At 41.9% G+C, this 22,182-nt stretch overlaps 1 protein-coding gene across 3 annotated transcripts in view; it reads right to left on the reverse strand.

Moving 5' to 3' along the window:
* The window catches only part of nipbla (NIPBL cohesin loading factor a), a 100,798-nt gene that overhangs the window by 12,907 nt on the left and 65,709 nt on the right, over positions 1-22,182 (reverse strand). For all 3 annotated transcript variants that reach the window (XM_056290196.1, XM_056290197.1, XM_056290195.1), the window contains 9 exons: positions 21,750-21,884; positions 21,418-21,516; positions 19,656-19,709; positions 18,878-18,986; positions 18,516-18,646; positions 15,132-15,272; positions 14,631-14,724; positions 14,388-14,542; positions 10,287-10,377 (listed from right to left, as the gene is read on the reverse strand). In XM_056290196.1, coding sequence (XP_056146171.1) covers positions 10,287-10,377; positions 14,388-14,542; positions 14,631-14,724; positions 15,132-15,272; positions 18,516-18,646; positions 18,878-18,986; positions 19,656-19,709; positions 21,418-21,516; positions 21,750-21,884 — 1,009 coding nt within the window. The remainder of the gene's footprint in view (positions 1-10,286; positions 10,378-14,387; positions 14,543-14,630; positions 14,725-15,131; positions 15,273-18,515; positions 18,647-18,877; positions 18,987-19,655; positions 19,710-21,417; positions 21,517-21,749; positions 21,885-22,182) is intronic.

The following is a 22,182-nucleotide window of genomic DNA, read 5'->3' on the forward strand; positions in this document are numbered from 1 at the left end:
CCCACGGGGATCAATAAAGTATCTCAAAATAATTCTTTTAAAAAAACCTGTGGAGTTCACAGCCAATTATTTTTAAAGCTGTGCGTACAACTCTGTCCAAAAGTTATTTTTCCTCATGGGTTGCAGAATTGCCATACCATACAGTTATCGAGAAAGCAAGCAAACGTTCTATTACAGCTCTGTAGAACTGTAACATTGCAACCCTTGACACTCTAAATTTCCTGCCTTAGAAAGAAGTCTTTGGTGAGCTTTCTTCTGGATAGTGGTGAAGTTGTCTTCCCATTTCAGGGAGGGGGAGACTGTAGCCCCAAGGAATTTGAAATGATCCACTCTCTGGTTGTGAATGGCAAGCAGTAGTAGATCTCCCTGATTTTTACAGAAGCCAACCACAAATTCTTAAGTTTTGTTGATGCTTAGTTCCAGATTTTTATTGCTACACCAGTCGACGAGGAGATCTCCTTTCTATAAGCTGTGTCATTACAGGAAATCAGTCCCATCAGTGTTGTATCATCAGCAAACTTAGTCATTTTTACAGCGTCAGAGTGTGAAATAAAGTCATTGCTGTATAATGAGTGAAGGCAAGGTGAGAGGACACACCCCTGAGGGGTAACTGTGCTAATAATGATCAATGACTTTGAAAATGTATTTCTGAATTTACCACTCTGTTCTCCCCTGTAAGAAGTCCAAGACCCAGAGACATAGAGACTGATTGAAACCTACAAAAGTTCGTTTATATAGTCTTGTGGGTATTATTGTATTAAAAACTGAAGTATAGTCAATGAATAGTACTAGAACATAGGTGGCAGGCAACTCTAGATGCTGTAAGATGGAGGAGAGAGAGAGAGAGAGAGAGAGAGAGAGAGAGAGAGAGAGAGAGAGAGAGAGAGAGAGAGAGAGAGAGAGAGAGAGAGAGAGAGAGAGAGAGAGAGAGAGAGAGAGAGAGAGAGAGAGAGAGATACAGCATCATCCACTGACTTATTGGCCCTGTACGCAAACCGATTGGGATCTAGCACAGCACTGGACATAGGTTTACATACTATACGCTCAAACACTTTCATTACAACAGATTTTAAGGCAATGGGCCTGGAATCATTTAAACAGCTAACAATGGACTTCTTAGGCACAGGAATTATTACTGCAGAAGATTTAAAGCATGCTGGTACCCTACACTGGTTGATAAACCAATTAAAAATACAAGTTAGAACAGAATTAAGTTCAGCCACACACCATTTTAAAGTGGCTGAGGACACAAGATTACAGCCTGCAGCTTTCCTGCTGTTCTGATTGCACAGCAGACACCTGACCTCATGCTTCCCAATCACAAAAGGTGGACTCAGGCAGGGCTTCTACTGTAGGAAGACTCTGTTGGCGGGTTGAGGTTTTATCAAAATAACAGTAGAATCCATTAAGTTCATCAGGGAGCATGAGGTCATCATTACAGGCTGAGTGTTTGGCCTTTTAGTTGGTAACTTGCCGCAGTCCCTGCCACACACCTCTGCCATCCATGTCCAAGAGCTTATTGTCCAGCTTGCATTTGTAATTGGCCTTCGCCTTCCTCACTGCCTGCTCAAATTAATATTTTGTGGATTTTTAGATTTCTCTATCGCCCCTCTTGAATGTCACTGCTGAACCATGGCTTGTTCTAACTAAACACAGTCACTGTCTTGGATGGAATGCACAGAGTTTCTGAGAAATGGGTGTATGACAATAGTACTGGTGTAATCGTCTTAAGCCATGGCATGACTCCTTAAAGACAGACAAAGCCTGTAATATCTAAACAGTCACTAAGTCTCTCCATAGCCTGGGGAGACCATTGTCTCATCACCGTAGTAGTTTTGTGTGTTTCATTTTTTGACGATACTTGGGAATTAGAAAAATTGTGTTATAACCAGACTGTCCCAGGGGTGCCCAAGCCACGGAATGAAATGCATCAGAGATGACACTAACATTGATTTAGCATGTTGTCATACCTGGTGGTGACATGGATCTGCTATTTAAACCTTGGTAGAGTCTTTTTCAGGTTGACATGGTTAAAGTCATCGAGTATCAGCACCACCGAATCTAGGTACTAGTTTTCAACATCCATAGCGTGGTTCACTAACTTCTAGGAAGCAGCTGACCCCAGCTTGTGGTGGAATGTAGACAGCAATTAGTATGTATTTTGGAAGAAAATTCCCACAGCAGGTAGAAGTAGGGTATGCACTTGATGATGAGTGACTGTAACTCCGAAGAGCATGACTGACAGATTTTTAGTGTTTGTACACCATCTCTGATTGAAAACACACACCTCTACCCTTCTATTTGTTTCAGTCCTCGGTGTGGTCGGCCCGGTGCAGCAAAAAGCCTTCTTTGTGTAATATGGAGTCTGGCATGTTTGGGTTCAGCCAAGTTACCGAAAAATAGGGATGCTCTGATCAGGGTTTTTGGGGCCGATCACTGGAATCAGAATCGGCTGATACCGATTGCTGATCACAGGGTGGGTGGGGGGGATGGGGATCTTCCATTCATTTTAAGTGTTCTATTTATTCTACTACTACTACTTTTGGCTAATCCCGTTAGGGGTCGCCACAGCGGATAATCCGTTTCCATTTCTTCCTGTCTTCTGTGTCTTCCTCTGTCACACCAGCCACCTGCATGTCTTCCCTCACAACATCCATCAACCTCCTCTTTGGCCTTCCTCTTTCCTGGGAGCTCCATATTCAGTATCCTTCTCCCAATATACCCAGCATCTCTCCTCCACACATGTCCAAGCCATCTCAATCTTGCCTCTCTTGCTTTGTCTCCAAACCATCCAACTTGAGCGGTCCCTCTAATATAATCGTTCCTAATGCTGTCCTTCTTCATTACTCCCAGTGAAAATCTTAGCATCTTCAACTCTGCCACCTCCAGCTCCGCCTCCTGTCTTTTCGTCAGTACCACTGTCTCCAAACCATATAACAACCATATAAGTGTTCTATTTATTGGGTAGCATTATCTATTGATTTACTATTTATAGCAATAAAAGTAACTATTCTTAACAGCATTGCAGAAATATAATCAAGAGCTGAGAAAAAATCAAATTGACAACTGGAAGGCAACATATTTCATTCTCTTATTAGGTCATGTAGGTTATGAAGAAACTGAAATCAATATAATAGCCTATGCTTGGCTAAAGAGCAGTTTAGCAAATATTTTAGCCTTCCTATGGAATAAAAGCTAAATGTGCTCAGCACTATGCACTATATTTCAAAGCATAAGAAACCATTATAGCCTATATAAGGCAATAAAAATCAATTCCAATAGATGGAACAAAATACAGAGCCTTTCCACATTTAGGCCTACTACAAATATAGACAATATAAAACGGCAACAAAGAAAGGCTATAGCCAAATACTGTAAAAAGCATTCCTCAAAATATACACGTTTTTACAACCTGCCACGGCTACCATTCTTTAGCTTAATCTACTTCTTAAGCACGATGGCCAAGTTTTTCCTTATACATAAGCATCTCGGCATTTTTGGAAGTCAGCCTGTTCCTCTTCTCATCTACAACATTCGCCATTGTGTTGAAAAGTCACTCGCTATCTACACTTCTACACGGCGTGCAGAGGTAGGCTCGTGCTGCTTCTGTGACTGCGGGCAAGTGGCTTTTATTGTCCTGCCAGAAAGCAAGCGGCTTTCAGCTTCGTGGGATAAGTGGCTCTGACAAGTAGAGGTTCATCTGCGATGTGGTTTGGTTGCTGGTGTCACTGCCAGCAGTTCCATATTTTCATTTAGTAATTCAGCATACATAGTCTGCAAAGAGCCAGCTCGTGGTACTTTCTCTGGAGGCTTGGAGCCACTCGCCTCTGAACTGTTCTCATCATACTGCTGTTCCTGGCCAGGCCTGAACGGGCGGCCAAAATACTCGAAAGCAGAACATGTAGCTTTTTTATTAACAAAAAAAGCAAACGCTGGGTCTATTTTATGCATTTTCATAGGTTAGGCCATTTGCATTTTTATAGCCTATCTTATTAAATTGCACAACTCTTACAAGTGTTTCTGCTTATTATTTTCTCTTTTAGTTGATTTCCCCCAATTGTACTTGGCCAATGACCCCACTCTTCTGAGCCGTCCCGGTCACTGTACCACTGCCTCTGCTGATCCTTGGAGGGCTGCAGACTGCCACATGCCTCCTCCGATACATGTGGAGTCGCCAGCTGCTTCTTTTCACCTGAGAGTAAGAAGTTTCCCCAGGGGGACATAGCGCGTGAGAGGATCACGCTATTACCCCCAGTCCCCCCCCATCCCGAGCAGGCGCCCCCACCCGACCAGAGGAGCCACTAGTGCAGCGACCAGGATACATCCACATCCGAGTTCCCACCCGCAGACATAGCCAATTGTGTCTGTAGGGACGTCCGACCAAGCCGGAGGTAACATGGGGAATTGAACTGGCAATCCCCGTGTTGGTAGGCAACCGAATAGACTGTAACACTACCTGGATGCCCGTTTCTGCTTATTTTTAAAGCACAGTTTGATTAATTTTATGAAAATGACACATAGCATTCCTTTTACCAATAGCCTACTTATTTTTTTTATCGGTCATTTGGCCTATATAACAGAAATTATATGTAGTAGGTCTATTCGTTTTCTCGACTTGGATCAAGAATTGTAGCAACTGCATACAGGCGCTCAGATCCAATGTCACTGAATAATTTCTGGATCGCTTCCAACAAAGCGGCTTTTGACATTTTCATGCCTTGGTCCATCTGCTGTTTTCTCAAGGAGACGCGCAAGAGCTCTAATGGATGGTATAACATCTGCAGCCGATGCAGTTAATGAGCTGATCTGTTGCATGAGCTCTTCGAATGGTGCGAGCACGGAAATCATTCTTTCGATTAATTTTCACTGATTGCCAGAGAAAGTTGAAGGGAAGTCATAGTCAGCTGCATAAGCAGATAGTGCCTGTTTCTCTTCTAGTAGACTCTGTAGCATATACAAAGTACTCATCCACCTGGTATATACATTTTGCTGTGGTCTTTTTGTAGGCTGGCCCAGTTATTGCTGAATATGTTGGAGTTGGGAGTATGCTAACGGGGAATGTTTAAAATGACCGACAATCCGTCTCCCTGCAGCTATCATATCAGAGATGCTTCGCAATACTCCCTCGGCAACAACGAGCTGGAGTGTATGCACCATACAGGGTAGGCTGGGTAAATCCGCATCCTTCATGGCCTTTGCCATGTTCTTAGCGTTATCCCTTAGAATAGTGTGCACCTTTTCTCTCGGGATTCCCCAGGATTGGAACATGTCACTGAATGAGACAGCCAGAGCCCCCGCTGTGTGTGACTCTGTGAATTCTTGACAATGAAGAACAAAGTTGTTTTGTTTGAAGTTTTGATCAATAAAGTGCACGGTTAAGCTTAACAGGGATATGGGACATGCACTTGAACTCCAGATGTCACTTGTAAAACTAATTGATGTGACGTTGTCCTTTAAAATGCTGTCAATATGTGTATACACTGTTTGGTATAACTACGGCAGGCATACGTCCGTGAAATATTTATGCCCTGGAAGGATATAGCGTGGTTCCAAGTAGGTAATAAGTCGTCGGAACCCTTCAACTTCCACTAGAGAAAGAAGCTGCTGATCAAGGCCAATGAATTCCATTATCTTGGCTGATATTTCTTTTGACTTCTTACTGTCGCTGCTATAAGGTTCTTAATGTTTAAATGTCTTCCTAACTGACAACCAGTGACAGAAGACTGAGTTGCTAAAGGGTTAACTTGCTTTACTGACTTTGCGCTGGCTTGCCGTTCATACTCGCCACATTTTTTGAGGTGACAAATTCTCAAATTTCTAATGAGGTTCGTGGTATGAAAATGTCATTGCTGCGTTCCACCACGAGGTATTTCTGCTTCACACACACTGCATATAGTGATTTTATTGTCTTTTTCGGACACCTTGTAGAACTGCCAGACCGGCGAAGCCATTTTAGCGAGCTTCTTTTGCTGCGCACAGAGTTATGTCTTTTGTATTTTGCGTCTTCTGATCGGCTCTTCTGATCGGCCTTTATAGAGAGCTTTGATCCAACTATTTAGAATGAAAATCAGCCGATAATGATCAGCGGCCGATTGATCAGAGCATCCCTACAGAAAAGCACATCACAGAGCAGTTTGCAAGTCCTGTCTGCTGCATATGAGGATATTCAGCTCATCTTGTTTGTTAACCAGGGAGCGAATGTTGGGCAGTAATATACTAGGAAGCGGCGTGTGATGTTTACAAAGGCAAAGCTGAACTAGGAATCCGGCTCTCCTCCCCCGCTTTCTATGCTGCCGATGTTGGTAGCTATTGCTAATGCTGTCGCTGGACTTCGTGTCTCCAGTAACAAAGTCACTTGAGGAGTATTCCAGCTTTGGTTGGATATTACTCATAGATTGGTGAATATGTAGCAATTCAAGCCTATCAGTGCCTTGCAAAAGTAACCCGCTTAACAGTTATCGTTAATTTCTGGATTATAAAAGATACTCACACATCTGTTCCTGAACAATATTGTTTTTGGGAACCCATAAGCTCTAACAGCATGTTCCCAAAGCCAAATAAGTTGTTTCGCTTAGTTTTTATTAATAAATTAAAAACTAAAATATAATGCTTGCATAAATATTCAACCCCTTGTCATCTGAAAGCTCCAAGTTTACACAAATTACAAATTATTCCTAAAACAAACTCAGGTAAGCACAGTTGGACATAATTAGTATGCACTTGTGAGATATTTAAGTAACAGTCTAATTTATGGATATAAAAAGCACTCTGTAAAGTTCATTAGCTGGGCATGAACGTCATCAGAAGATGAAGACAAAGGAGCATAATACTGAAGTAAGAGATAAACTGATTAAAATGCAGAAAGCCGGAAAGGGGTACAAAGCAATATCCAAGTATCTGGATGTCCCACGGAACACTTGGATCCATTGTCAGAAAGTGGAAGCTGTATCACACCACCCAGATGCTTTGTAGGACAGGCCGTCCCTAAAAGCTAAGTTTCTGAGCAAGACATGGGCTGGTGATGAAAGTCACAGATGATCCTACAATCACTTTGAAGGAGCTCCAGAGGTCAGTGGCTGAAATCTGAGTAAATGTGCATGAGTCAACCTTATCACGGGCTCTCCTTAAATCTGGCCTGTATGGTGGGGGGTGGCAAGAAAGAAGCCGTTGCACAAAACTATGCATATAAAAGCACGCTTGGAGTTTGCTACCAAGCATGAGAGAGACCCAGTTAGGATGTGGGTAAAGGTTTTGTGGTCAGATGAGATGAAAGTTCAGCTTTGTGGCCAAAACTCAAAGCGTTATGTGTGGCACAAACCTAACACTGCTCCAGCCCTAAAAAACACCCTCCCTACAGTAAAGCATGGCGGTGGTAACATAATGCTATGTGGTTGCTTTTCATCTGCAGGCACTGGGAACCTTGTTCAAATTGAGGGAGCTAAATACAGGGAAATATTGGAAGAAAACCTTTTGCAGTCTGCCATAAAACGGAAGCTGGGGGGCATTCAGGTGGTATAGATTTAGTTGCCTACCAACACAGGGGATCTTCGGTTCGAATCCCCGTGTTACCTCTGGCTTGGTCGGGTGTCCCTACAGGCACAATTGGCCATGTCTGTGGGTGGGAAGCCAGATGTGGGTATGTGTCCTGGTCGCTGCACAAGCGCCTCCTCTGGTCGGTCAGGGCGCCTGTTCATGGGGGAGGGGAAACTGGGGGGAATAGCGTGATCCTCCAATGCGCTACGTCCCCCTGGCGGAACTCCTCACTGTCAGGTGAAAAGAAGTGGCTGGTGGCTCCACATGTATCGGAGGAGGCCTGTGGTAGTCTGCAGCCCTCCCCGGATTGGCAGAGGGGGTGGAGCAAGGACCGGAACGGCTAAGAAGAGTGGGGTAATTGACCAAGTACAGTCAGGGAAAAGAAGGGGGGGGGGGGAGGTAAAAAAAAACCCTGAAGCTTGGGAGAAGATTCATCTTCCAGCAGGACAATGGTCCTAAGCACAAGGTTAAAGCAACAATTGCATGACTCAGCAACAATAAGGTGAACATTTTGGAGTGGCCAAGTCAAAGTCCAGACCTCAACCCCATTGAAAATCAGTGGCAGAGACTGAAAATCGCAGTCCAGAGGCACCGTTCCACCAACCTCCAAGACCCGTACAAATTCTGCCAAGAATAGGCAGAAATTACTCAAGAATATGCAAAGGTTGTACACACCCCAAGAGAATCATGGCTGTTATTGCAGCAAAAAGGTACTCTACAAAGTATTAATATGTAGGGGTTGAATATTTATGCAAGCACTATATTTTAGTTTTTAATTTATTTAAAAAAAAGTAAGCGAAACATAACTTATTTTGGCTTTGGGAACATGCTGTTAAGAGTTTATGGGTTCACAAAAATAAAATTGTTCAGGAACAGATGTGTGACTATCTTTTATAATCCAGAAATTAGTGATGACTGTCAAGGGGGTTGAATACTTTTGCAAGGCACTGTACGTCGGGTCACATGGGGAAAAGCTTTTAGTAAGGCTTGGGAAAATAGTATTTTGATGCTAAGACATACGTACTTCAACCAAAATTTTTATTTTCTGATTTGAATACATAGGGAACACCACTGGGAAACTACAGAATGATATAGAAACCTCAAAACACACACACACACACACACACACACACACACACACACTAATTAAATAAATAAAATGGAAAGTTCATTAAAAGCTGTGTGACTTATGAAGCATTAACTAAAGTTTCAATAAAAAACACCATTTATTATAATTACACACTAGAAAGTCTGGCCAACAGGCTCTTATCCACCCATCAGGACTGTGTGAGCGGGGTCTGATCACATAAGGATTGATAGCAGCATCTTGCCAGCAGTATAAACAAACAAACCAACAATGTGTTGGTGAGTGAAAACAAGCCAGTAATCTGCTAGCAACAGCAGCATCAGGTAGGCTCATAATACAGCTGTATGTGTTTGAACAGACACTGATTTTACTGAGGATTATCGGGAGAGGTCATGCTGACAGAAAAGTTTCATATTATTTAGCCAGTCACTGAATAGTTACTTACAAGGCCGATAGTACAAGAAAGCCAAGCTTACATTAGATATCTCAGATATATGATACAACAGACTTTACAGTGTTTCCACAATGTGACTGCTAAGGATATAAAGAAAATAACAACACAATTGAACACTGTGGTGTCTGTCACAATATTGTATTGACTTTCAAAAACACTTCATCTACTTCATCGTGTAGTTTCATCTCAGACCTCTAATTAGCAGGTGCAATATGGTAACTGGTGTAAGCGTCAGGCTATTAATGATTAATTACTCTGATTTGATTCATACTAAGTTTTCCTTACAACAAAACTAAAGAGAAAGAGCCATTTACTCACAAACTTGTCTTTAAGTATTTATAAGGAAGTAATTATAAAACTATTTAAAACTGGCCCTGCGATGGACTGGTGGCCTGTCCAGGGTGTCTCCCAGCCTACCGCCCAATGACTGCTGGGAAAGGCTCTAGCATCCCCATGACCCCGACTGGGATAAGCAGCTTGGATAATGGAATGGGGAGGGGGAAAAAAGAAAAAAAGGAATAGAATAAAATGGACCCCCTTCAAGAAAATGATGTCCATTTAAAAAAGGATCCAGTAGGTGGTGATATTGGCCCATAAATGGAAGATACGCTTATAGAGAGCCAAGTCTGCAATGCCCGAAACCATTTATCATACTTTTTATGATACAGGGAGTATTAAAATCAAAACTGGCAAAAAACGATTAAGGTGTCCAGCTTTTGACAACTGAGACTGAAGACAGATACATAAGCAACCTTTTTACCCTGTCAGCCTTGAATTCTTGAAACACGCTGGAGCAAGCTCAAACAGTTTATCATGTTTGAATTAACAACATAACCCTTTTCAACAAAAATTACTGTTTAAAAAGGATGTGTGTCAAAATAAAAAAGATTGAATGATTTGTGTCTAGAAACTTGTCATTATGACACCAGCTACATATTTATGTATAAGCAACTGATAGCTACATAGCCACCAAATTATTATTGTTCCTGTCTAGTTGGCTCATTCTTTATCACTCAAGCACATAAACAAAATCTGAAACTTTACTCATGCACACGCACGCACGCACGCACGCACACACACACACACACACACACACACACACAAACACACACACCCTTTTAACAAGTTCTCTGTGGCTATTCCTTTTGCATCAACATACATTGTGGTCTTTACATTACATAATGGAATTCTGTGTGATCATGCAGTATTTACCTAAACCAATGATGGCTTTGGTCTTCACCTCCTCATCTTCATGTTTAGTGAAGTAGAGGAGCAGCTCCAACACCTTCTCCTTGATCACAACCTGGATGTGACAAACACACATCAAATAAATGTAGCTGTTAGAAAAATAACAGTTCCTCTAAGATTTTGATATTGCTATTAAAGTAAAGGCAACTTGAGTTTTCATTTCACCTGAATGAGTCTGCATATTTCCGGCTTTCGGGTTTCTGGCTTTTGTAAAAGATGCAGCGCTCAAAGAGAAAGTTCACCAATGGTTTGGTGTATGTGCAATCAATACTGATGAGTAATGTCTATTGAAGCAATAAAGTCCTCACTGTGTACGATATTGACGGAAAAATCGATGTTGTCCTGCACACAATCTTTTCCAAACCTCCTACACATACCAGAATACATTGCTGTAGTAAGCCTCTGTATCCTCATCCATAAAATCTTCAGTGCTTTTGTTGTGGGACGTCAGTTCCACCATCGGGACCATAGCTTAGCCGAGAGAACGAGGATATGTTTTTGAGCAGCGTTTTTAGAGTGGATTAGAGTGTTCTAAACCCTGCTAGGCTGTATCTAGTTTTTCCAGCTGGCAAGTGATGTCAGGATACGTCACTTGCCGGCTGGAAAAAAACTCTGTTTCACTGCCATTCCAGAGATGCAGAAACGACCGGGAACAACTGCAGGTGCTTTTCATGTGCCATCCCTGTTGCAGAAAGACAGAGATAAGGCTGAAAAAAGGTGAATTTTCCCTTTAAACTTCTTGCGTACATCCCTTTTAAAGCTGCACTGAGTATTTTGGATTTTTGTTGACTGTCCATGATGCTGTGCACAAAAGTGGTACTGTTTCGCCGAAGAATGACTTCATGGGTGCAAAGGCCTACATTCACCCTCTGTTAGCTTGTGTGTTTGTTTGGAAGAGTGAGAGATGTGTTTTGAAAAAACAGGTGTTTACAAAACAGAGCGATGAGGGTCCCATCAAGAGTTAAAGGGAAGGTTTACAAGATTGTAGTGAGACAAGCTATATTATATGGCTTGGAGACGGTGGTACTGACGAAAGACAGGAGGTGGCGCTGGAGGTGGCAGAGTTGAAGATGCTGAGATTTTCGTTGGGAGGGATGAAGATGGATAGGATTAGGAATGAGTATATTACTGGGACATGTCAGGTTGGACAGTCTGGAGACAAAGCAAAAGTGGCAAGATTGAGATTGTTTGGATATTGTGTGGAGGAAAGATGCTGTGTATATTGGGAAAAAGATGCTGAAGATGGAGCGGCCAGGCAAGAGGAAATGAGGAAGGCTGAAGAGGAGGTTTATGGACGTGGAAGACATTGGCATGACAGAGGAAGATGCAGAGGACAGGAGGAAATAGAAACAAATGATCCACTGTGGCAACCCCTAACAGCAGCAGCTGAAAATTAAGGCGGAAGATGACGACTGTACGGTCAAGAACTTTTCGTGATTGTGGTGATTAAAAACCTTCAAAAAACGTTTGTTCTCGCTACCGCTGCTCCCTCTCTTCATTCACTCTCTAGCTTGCTTGACCAACACTTCTCTCCTTCACTGCCTGATCTAAGTCAAATGTGCACATGCCCGACCCACATCTAAGGTTGTCTCGGATCGGGCAGTGACATGATCAAAAGTAATTAAAAGAATGTTAATAATCACAAAAATGCGAATGTTATGAAGGAACAACTTCCTCTAGCTTGCAGTCAAAACAGAAAATGTTATATATTCTTGGTCGGATGGCAAATCTTTTCTTCTTGGAAAGTGCAAATTCATATTAGACTTGGTCACGTTCCTGCGAGGGTCCGCCTAGGAGGCTATGCATCCCTAGATTGACAGGCAAAATGTTTTCATTAGGTATATTTTCTAGCTTGGTGGATGCATATTAAATACCCCCCCCCCCATATTTCCCATTCAATCATATTGGGCACTGCACAAAAGTCTTATCATGGCAGGAAAAACACAGGTTTTTCTGCCTGTGTGTGCATGTATCTGTCCGCTGCTAATTTCGTATACTACTGGGCCTGTCAGCCTAATAATTGTTTTTGAAGTTATGACTGTATGATCAAGAAACTCTTGTAGTTGCAATGATTCATCCAAAGGAGTTGAATGAAGTGCAACTGGACTTGGTATATATCCGTGAAGACGTTTCGCCTCTCATCCAAGAGGCTTCCTCAGTTCGTTCCTTTCTGACATGCCTTTCTTTTTTTTTTTTTTAATAAATTTATTTCTGATTTCTCCCAATTTAGTGGCCAATCGATCCCTATTTTAATTCAAACACCCACCCTCGTACTGCATGCGTTCGCCAACTGCATCTCTCCGGCCGGCAGTCTCGAAGGAAACCGCCTCCCCACTTTCGTGACAAGGCGACTCCAGGCCGAACCACTGTTTTTTCCGGACACACACAGAGACGCATTCACGTGACGAACACAAGCCGACTCCGACCCCCTCCCGAAGACAGCGTTGCCAATGATTGCTGCTTCATCGAGTCCGGCCATAGTTGGATCTGACGAGACCGGGGCGCGAACCCCAGTCCCCAGTGGGCAACTGCATCGACACAAAGCCGATGCTTAGACCACTACACCACCGTGGACTCTGACGTGCCTTTCTGATCCGATGTTGGTAAACATCGGATCAGAAAGAGCCACGCATATCAATAGCTCTGACGACTCCAAGAGGATAAATTCTGAGTCTCATCACCAGCCAGTCAGACTAGCTTGGTCTAGTCAGAAAGGCATGAACTGAGGGAGTCTCTTGGATGAGAGGCGAAACGTCTTCACAGATATATACCAAGTCAAGTTACACTTGATTCAACTCCTTTGGATAACCATGACCTGGATAAATGAGAACATTCACAGACATCTTGCGATGATTCAAAACCATTGAAAATCCTGCATATGTTTGGAGTCCGTGGCGTGCTCAGTCCTCTCTGTAGTTAAGTAATATATTATATATATATCTCCTAAGTCCAAGCACCTGAGAAGAGGAGATACGCAGGCAGTACCTCCATATTTTCCCTTCTCCCGGTAGGCGAAAATAGGGGTGGTTTGTTGCCAAGTGTGAGCACCGGAGAAGGGAGATATGCCTGGTGGGGATTTGCACTCTTCCAGTTATGCAATATTTTTCTTCATTTTATTTTATCTTATTTTATTTTTATAATTTTTATATTTGAAATTTCTATGCAATAAATGCAGCTTCAAGTCCTCAACTCCTTGTGATCACTTTGTTATAAGTCTTGAATACACCGAGCTAAAAAAACGTTGGACGCAAAATTGCAGGCCAACCGCTGTGCCATCTGACCAAAGCTGACTGCACCAATATGCCATCCCTAATGCCTCAGCTGTTAAGGGATTTTTTGGTGCACACCATCAGGGCTGAAAAAAAAAAATTTTTAGGGGAAAAACTGAAGGTGAATGAGAAAAAACACTGATCAGTTCAGATGACTAGCGGTCTCACTCTGCCACTATCTTCACTTCTACAATCCAAAATATCCAAATGCAATGAATGGCTCTCATCCGCCATAATCCCATAAAACATCTTGGGAAAGCTAGTCCTGGCTGAGCCAATCTACTTTCCAGGCTTCTATTCCTATGAGCCTCCCAACTCTCCTAGATGTTTTTCTGAGCCTCTCTTTATCAGTTTTATTATTCAGATCCCCCATCCCAAAATACAATAATTCCATACATTACAAAAAACTGACAAAAACATTCATCAATCTGGTACATACATTAAAAGACTAGCTTCCTCAGGCAGTACAAACATGGTTTAAGCTTACCAATGATCCACATGGTCACCCCAGGCTAGCTTATTAACAACTATTCCCAAATATTTACAATGATCCACTCACTCTACTGTAGAACCTTTAATAACCACGACACCAGCCACAGTTATGTTTCAATGGAAATCTATTACCATTTATTTGGTTTTATGATATTTAACTTCAAGTAATGCCTATCACAATACTCAGTTCTATAATAAAATGCACAAGAATCTGAAGATTATCTTCAGATAATACCGTAATGTTTTATTCTGCTGTACAGCAGTTATAAAATGTCAACTTTAAGAATTAGAAAAGTCAACCTACCTTGTTGCTGCCCTTGAATTCTTCCAGGTCAAAGTCAAAGTGTCGCCCCAGGGCACCCACGGTGAAAAGCGATCGCAGCAGGAAGGGCTTGTTGGCTACTATTGTCGTGCTGTTAGGATCCTCCTGATGCTGAATCTTCAGCTTGTTCAGCGCACCTGAACGAAACAAAAAAAGTATTTAACATTTGAAATCTTTATAACAATGGTCTATCCTTGCCTGGGGGGTAGGGTTTGTACAACTTACCATAGAACCTGTTGAAGCAAGCCCATACAAATTTGTAGTTGTGGGTAACTTTGTTAACTACAGCTCCTAGACAGCTCACACAGTGCTGGACAACCTGGGGGAAAGATAGGGAATTAAGTATGAGACTAACAAAGAGATGAGATTACATTTAACAGATTAACTTGAACCAAAATGAGAGCCTTAACAAAAGTGACAAATGGAAGCATTTATGGCCTTGAGGCCTTATTATATCTCCTACTTATATCTTTTCTGGTGTTTTTCCAAATGTAGGGACCCTAAAGTTCAGAGGAACTAAAAAAGGCCCTGAATTATTTTATGTAAACACAATGACTATAATTTATTGCCAAAGCTTTCCTATGTGTATTTTGAGGCCACTAGACTGGCAAATAATGAGTATCTTTTTTCACTACAAAAGCAGTTTTGGATTACAAAAGTGTAAAAAAGTTCTTAGTAAATGTAGTTTCTTGGAAAGTCACTTCTCTATATTGCTTTGCTACCCACTGTCATGCCATATTTGATGATCAGCTTCATCAGGTCTTCTTCTATGGTGGCCAGAAAGGTTTCACTGGGATGCTCCATGAGAGGAACCACAAGTTCCAAGATTTTTGCCACATTACAGATAACCATGAAGTCATTGGCAGTCTGCAGAGAATAAAACATCACACCAAGTATTATGATTCTGTAAGATCTAGCAGAACTGTGTCCATAACCATAGACCGTGTCAAGACCTTTTATAACTGGACACACTCCCTCTAAATACATATTTCGGTCATTTCACAGTATTTTAAAAGAGATCAGGTGTGGAAAAAAAAGTTACTTTAGGTATATTTGTGGACCTAAGAACAAAAATTCACAGTTAGGTATAGAGATTTAGAAATCTAAATGCTATCAGTTATGAACATACACACAAACAAGTATGCACCCTTAGACTGGGCTGGGTGACGATGTCATTGTGTACAAGATCGCCTCTTTTTTCATCAAGAATACTTCAAAACCATTGTGGTTTTGTTAACCTTACAGTTTAACCAGTGAAAAGACATACTAAATCAGTGATGTCATCTGCAATAGGGGGGCTGATGAAACTGAAAAGGACAATGTCCAGAAAAAAAAAAAAGAAAAGAAAAGTGGTACACATAGGAGTAAAATATCTAGCAAACAAGGTAGCACATTTATTTAAAAAAAAAAAAAAGATGCAACAGGTGGTGAATGACATTGGTCCATTAATGAAAAATGACAAGTAAGAGTCTGTAGAGACAAGCTTGAAGGGACTTAAGCTATTTATCTCATTTTGAAGACATGGAGAGCATTAAAATGGAAGATGAAATAATTACAGGCAAGCAAACTGGTTAGGGGTGAAAAAGGTGATAAGGATGCATGAGCAGAGAAAAACACAGACCCACTAGGGGAGTCCAGGTGTACCCCCCCCCCAACCCCAAGATTTTTTTTTTAAATAAGCAACTAAATGCTAATTTCTGATGTCTTTTAGGATCATCTGGTGCTGATCACAAGCTAACAGAATTACAAGATCGAGCAAAATAAAGTAGAAAGTATTAATTTATTAAGTGCAAATATACTTTTACATATATGCTCACATTTACAAAGAAAATTAACAATGGGCAGCCCCACTAGGTACACAACTAATTACAATTATTTGCAAAATTATTACTCTCCATATCCACTGTACCAGAATCAATGTAAAGATGCGAAAAGAAAAATTACAAATGTGAATATGAAAAAGTGTTCAATGCTTTAGTACAGGTGGGGGGAGAGGGCTAGAGGGGGTCTGTCCTTATTTTTTCTTCTTGACCTGGGCCAGATTCTAAAGGGCCCGCTTTCACTGTTTTGCCGTATGCCTCAGCCTTGCCCTCTTCTCCTCTTCAGCTGTCTGCCTTTTTTGTAAAAGCCAAAAATGTGTATTTAGCCTGTGTTGTTTATTATTTGGGCGGCACTGGCCCAGTGGCTAGCACTGTTGCCTCACAGCAAGAAGGTCCTGGGTTTGAACCCCAGGCCGTTCCAGGTCTTTTCTGTGTGGAGTTTTGCATGTTCTCCCCGTGTCTACATGGGTTTCCTCCGGTTTCCTCCCACCATTAAAAAGACATGCATGTTAGGGATAATACTCCTGCCTGTGAACCTGACCACGGCAATGGAAAGAAGAACTGGAGTTGGTCCCTGGGCGCTGCAGCTGCCCATTACTCCTTTACAATAGGATGGGTTAAATGCAGAGAACAAATTTCATTGTAACCTGTACAATGACAAAAATAAAGTGACTTTCTTTTTTCTTTCTTTCTTCTTGTTTGTTTAGGCCGCACCAATTCTTTTTGGTTATTATCACTTCGGGTAACTACCACATGGGTGTGGCTACACATTATTTACCTGTTCACTTGTATGGCGGGATAGAGACAAAAAGGGTAAGTAGGGCTCCGATATTTTCTGTTAATCATCACGTCACGTAATGTCACAATAGGTACAATTTAGTCTTGGTTTAATCATTGCAGAACAAAAACTGCTTGTCAGTCTTTTTTTGTTTTCATTAATAAACAGCATAAAACGCATCTGGATTTCACTATAGATTTGTGTGAACGAGTCATCGTTACAAGCCTACTTAGTGGATTTTTTCATTCATAGCAGTCGCTACACTTTTGCTCTCCTGTGCACTGCCAGATGGTTGGCAGCCATACTTGCTCTGCTGCCATTGCTTTTCTAGCAGGCTGCTGCCGTATCTGTTTTTCAGTGGTTCCTGCTGACCGGATGTTCTTCAGAGTGTGTGGTCCACCTCCCCGTACCTGACGTCCTCCCTTAATAATGTTAGCTGGCTTGCTAACAATTCTTTATTCCTCCAATTTGATTTCTTACCTCAGGCTTTCCAACTGGAAGGTATTTTTCAGTTTTCAGTTGACGCCTTCTTTGTAGTTTCATGGCTTCGTTTCAGCTTTTTTCACAATGCAGGTCACTGCTCGATGGTCTGGGCTCGCGCTGTACTGTGACTAGTGAATTGATTGGCTGCTACCTTTTGTTGACAGTCAAAGTACATGCATCGGAGCCACAGCATCAAATGTTTGCGCTCGACTGCCTTTCTATGGAAGTAGGTTTGAGTAGGCAGGCTCTTAACCCCCCCCCCCCCAATTATTTCTCACCAGATCTACACGAATCACGTAGGTGACCTATTTATGGATTAAAACAGCAAATTTCGCCGAAAGGTGACAATTTGAATGCCTGTAATTAACCTGTCCAGATTCAGACAAATGCTTTGCATCGCCAAATACATACAATAGCATAATTTAACCAGCCCTGAAAGAAAATTACTTAAAAGATACAGTGAGAAAGACATTATACTTAATGACAGATACAGCATGTTAATTTCACAAAAACCTAAATGAAATGCAAACAAGATCAATTATATACAATGATGTTTGTGAATTTTGAGAAGAGTTACACACAACACAATATCTTTGTTGTGAAAGACAACAATGATTATGATCACAACTGGTGATGACCTTACCTACAGATCAAGCCATTATTCATTAATGTACAAATAACCATTTATCATTGCAATTAATAATGTTTCAGTGCAATTACAGTTCACAACTGAGTCACAAACAATCAAACTATAGTTACATAGATGAGCTCCATGAATGTACAGGCCCACTCTATTTCCCCCAAATCTGCCTGTAGCTGTGCAGGTGCCCTACCACCAGCAATGGTCAAAGGGTTGCAATGGTGAGACAGAATACCCTTTCCAGCTCCCCACCCAGGAGTGCAATCTCTCCGATGCCCAGCTGAGCTGGTGGCAACACTGGGATTAATGAGCCTCAACGTTGGGATGTTAGCATAATAATCCACTGCACCACCCATAAACCCCTGGATTAAAATATTAAGATGACTTACATTGCACTTGGTGGTCAAGTATGGTTGCATGGTCATGGCATGTTTGACCATGAGCTGGGCCCTGATCTTGCTGAACAGGTACAAGGTGGTGATACATGCCACCAGCCGTGTTGTGTTTACACCCTTGCTCTCTGCAGGGCAGAAGTACAGAAAACATGAGGAAAAAAAATGCTCAACTGCTGGCAGTGTGAGTACAGTGCGTTGCATCAAGTATAAAAAACATGATAGAACTTCTCCCTCTCCTCTACAAGTATTTTTATATAACATGTAAGTATAATAAAAAAATAAAGAATCAATTTTTGAAGTGTTACACTGTTTGCCTCGCCATCTATCCAGAGAGAGAGACAAAACTGACTACATACCTGCAAGGGACTCCTCATATTTCAGAATGTGCTCCACCAGATTGTCAACTAGTTGAACACAAGCCTTATTGGCAGGTTTATAAGAAGCATCCTCTTCAGACTTGAATAACTGGAACAAGATAGATGGTGTTCATTCATGGCTCCATTTACACATGGCATTTATATGCTCTATTGTTCACCATCATTGTCAACACTGTAATTGTATCTAATTTTTTCCACATATAGCTAGGTGTTGAGGTAGGTATAAAGGTGGTATTGTCAACAAAAACAAACAGGAAGTAACTCAGTGTGATACTGTACAGACTGTGTTTACTTTTCAGCTGCAGCAAATGGGGCACAATAATGTTTGCAGTTACTGTGAACATTTCTAAAGTGACTATAGATGAAGGAAAGGAACAACTGTGGGACGTGTGAGAGAATCATGTTGAAATTATTAAGTGAAACTGTATGGATGGCAAACATCAGAAGGAGTCACAGCATGTCTGGCTATATATGGAAACTCTAGAGGCCTGTCCTGTCAAGGAGGAGAAAACCTTTGCAATCCTACGAGTAGCCGCTGCGCTTTGGTATTGTAGTAATCACAATTCAGTGTGTGGTAATTACGATTCTACCCCTTGGGCCGTTCTTTCTCACTGGTTTGTGGTCTGACCAATCCTGTCACACTCTGACTGCAACACATGCTGTTTCCATTGTGAATAGGGTCTCAAACATCAATGTTGAGTCCTACACCAACATATTCACCACAAGGTGGTGCCCTAATACAAGACTATACACTTACATTCTGAAGAAGCTGCTCAAACCAGTCATAGCCAGTGTCTCTGCAGGCTGCCACCTAGGGGAGGGAGGGGGGAAAATTAGACATGAAAATAGGTGACAAATAGCTAACATTTAGGATTTGACAAGATGCATGTAGAAGGATGGAGGAAGAAAACAATGTGTGAATGTCAGTATTAGGTCAGATGCAGGAAAATGGAAAGTCTTGATGCATGCTCAATAATCCAGGTAAGAAAATCAAAGAAGGTTGAACCAGTTCATCTGGATACGTTTATTGACAGATACGTTTCATCACTCAACTAATGCCCCTTTTCCACAGCATGGTACTGGCTCATTACGACTCGACCAGTGTCGTTTTCCATTACCGTTACAGTACCCCCTCAGTGTAGCTGGTCTACATTGATTTTGGTACTCGCTCCAGTTTTTTTTGGAACCTCGACAAAGGTGGTACCAGAAAAGTGGTAACAGTTACCAAAATGCCAGCCCGGTTTTCCAGCAATGGAAAACGAAAAAGTCAAGTCGAGTTGAGCCGGTACCATGTAGTGGAAAAGGGTCATAAGTGACACCTTCAGTCTAAAGTGACTGCGGGTATCCCCACCCCTTATAAACCACATTAACTATGTGGACAACCACATCAAGTTCACAAGGGAGAATGTGAAAAATGACAGGTTAGCCTTCTTAGACTGTGAAATTGCAATTGGTGATGGGGGACATTTGACTGTTGATGTTTACTGCAAACCTACACATACTGATCAGTACTTAAGGTTTGACACTCATTATCCACTGGAGCACAAACTAGGAGTCATCAGGACGCTGTACCACCGAGCTGACAACGTCCCCACCGACACAGCGGCTGGGGAAGGGGAGAAATCATACATTAAACAGGCCTTAGTTAAGTGTGATTATCCTAACTAGGGCGTTTGTCAAAGCCAGAAGACGCCCAAACAGTGCACCAGCCAATCAAGGAGAGGAGGACAACAGCTGCCTAAGCATAAACCAGTGGTGATTCCATATGTGGCGGGAGTGTCAGAAAAGCTGAGATACGTATTTTCAGAACACCGTGTCTCAGTTGCTTTCAAACCCCAAAACACGCTGCCCCAGAAGTTGGTCCACCCCAAGGATCAGGTCCCCTGGCACAAACAGAGCAATATAGTGTACACTGTTAAGTGCCAGGAGGATTGCAGTGACTTGTACATTGGGGGACACTAAACAGACACTGGTCAAAAGAATGGCACAACACAGGAGAGCTAACATGTCAAGCCAGGACTCCGCAGTCTACACCCATCTACAGGCCAGTGGCCACTCTTTCAGGGATGAGGATGTGCACATCCTTGATAAGGAGAAACGATGGTTTGAATGGGGAGTCAAAGAGGCCATCAATGCTAAGAGGGAAAGACCACCCCTGAAGCATAGGGGGGGGGGGGGGCTAAGAGTACATCTGTCACCATTTTATAGTGCTGTGATTGCACCAATCCCTAATCCTCTGTGAATAGTACACATGGCCTTTGAAACGCTGGTTAAAGGTCACACCCATATTTGCATATGAAACTGGTCGTTGGTTTTGGTCATTAGGCACTGTATTGTACTGTATTGTTTATAAGGGGTGAGGATACCTGTAGTCAATTTAGACTGAAGATGTCACTTAGTTGAGTGATGAAATGTATCTGTCAATAAACATTTATCCGGATGAACTGATTCAACCTTCTATGAGGAAAATGGGGGAGTAATTGCATAATAATGATGGATGTGACAAGTACACTACTCACCACGTCAGTGATGTTGAGGATCTTCCTGGTCATGGTGTCTTTGTCATGGGCAGGAGTTGGTGTGAACCACAGTTTCTGGAATGTCTCATTCACAAGTTTCTAGAATGAGCAATTATACATAGGGTGGTGCATCAGTGAGAATGTTACACATTATTTGCATCATTCAATCTCGAGGTTTGCTTTTTACAGATGTTAGAACAGTGTTTGATCAGAGAGATTTACATAAGACACAGTTCACATTTCAACAGATTATAGTGATAAAATTGTCTTAAGTGATGTCTTCTACAAATTAAACTCCCCCCCATTGATGCATGATTTGAGTACATGCATACCTTAATGCCCTCCTCATCATTGACCCTGCGGATCATCCTCACACACATCTCGGTGATCTTGCTGAAGGTTGGCTGCTCCAGGCAAATGTCTCTCAGGATCTTAATCACTCGCTTTCTCACACTGATACCAGTGTCCTTTAGAAGGAAAACAATAATACTTGTACTTCTTGTCTTGTACTGTGCCCAAAAATCCCACTGCAGTAATAGCAATTTCTTCATTCTGCCAGTAGGTGGTAGTATAAGACTATTCTATAAGCAAATTGAACTTTCCATGAACTCTCTAGACTATTTCCATGACAACAGCCACAACAATTTCAAAGAATTTACTCCTTAGACAGCAAGTACTCACTGACTAGAAAGCATTTTTTTTTTTGCATTGGAAGGCATTTCTAAATTAATGGTACATAGACAAAAGGCTGTCAGCATGCCCTGT

The sequence above is a fragment of the Lampris incognitus genome, chromosome 1 (assembly GCF_029633865.1).
Source record: "Lampris incognitus isolate fLamInc1 chromosome 1, fLamInc1.hap2, whole genome shotgun sequence".
NCBI classification, from domain to species: domain Eukaryota; kingdom Metazoa; phylum Chordata; class Actinopteri; order Lampriformes; family Lampridae; genus Lampris; species Lampris incognitus.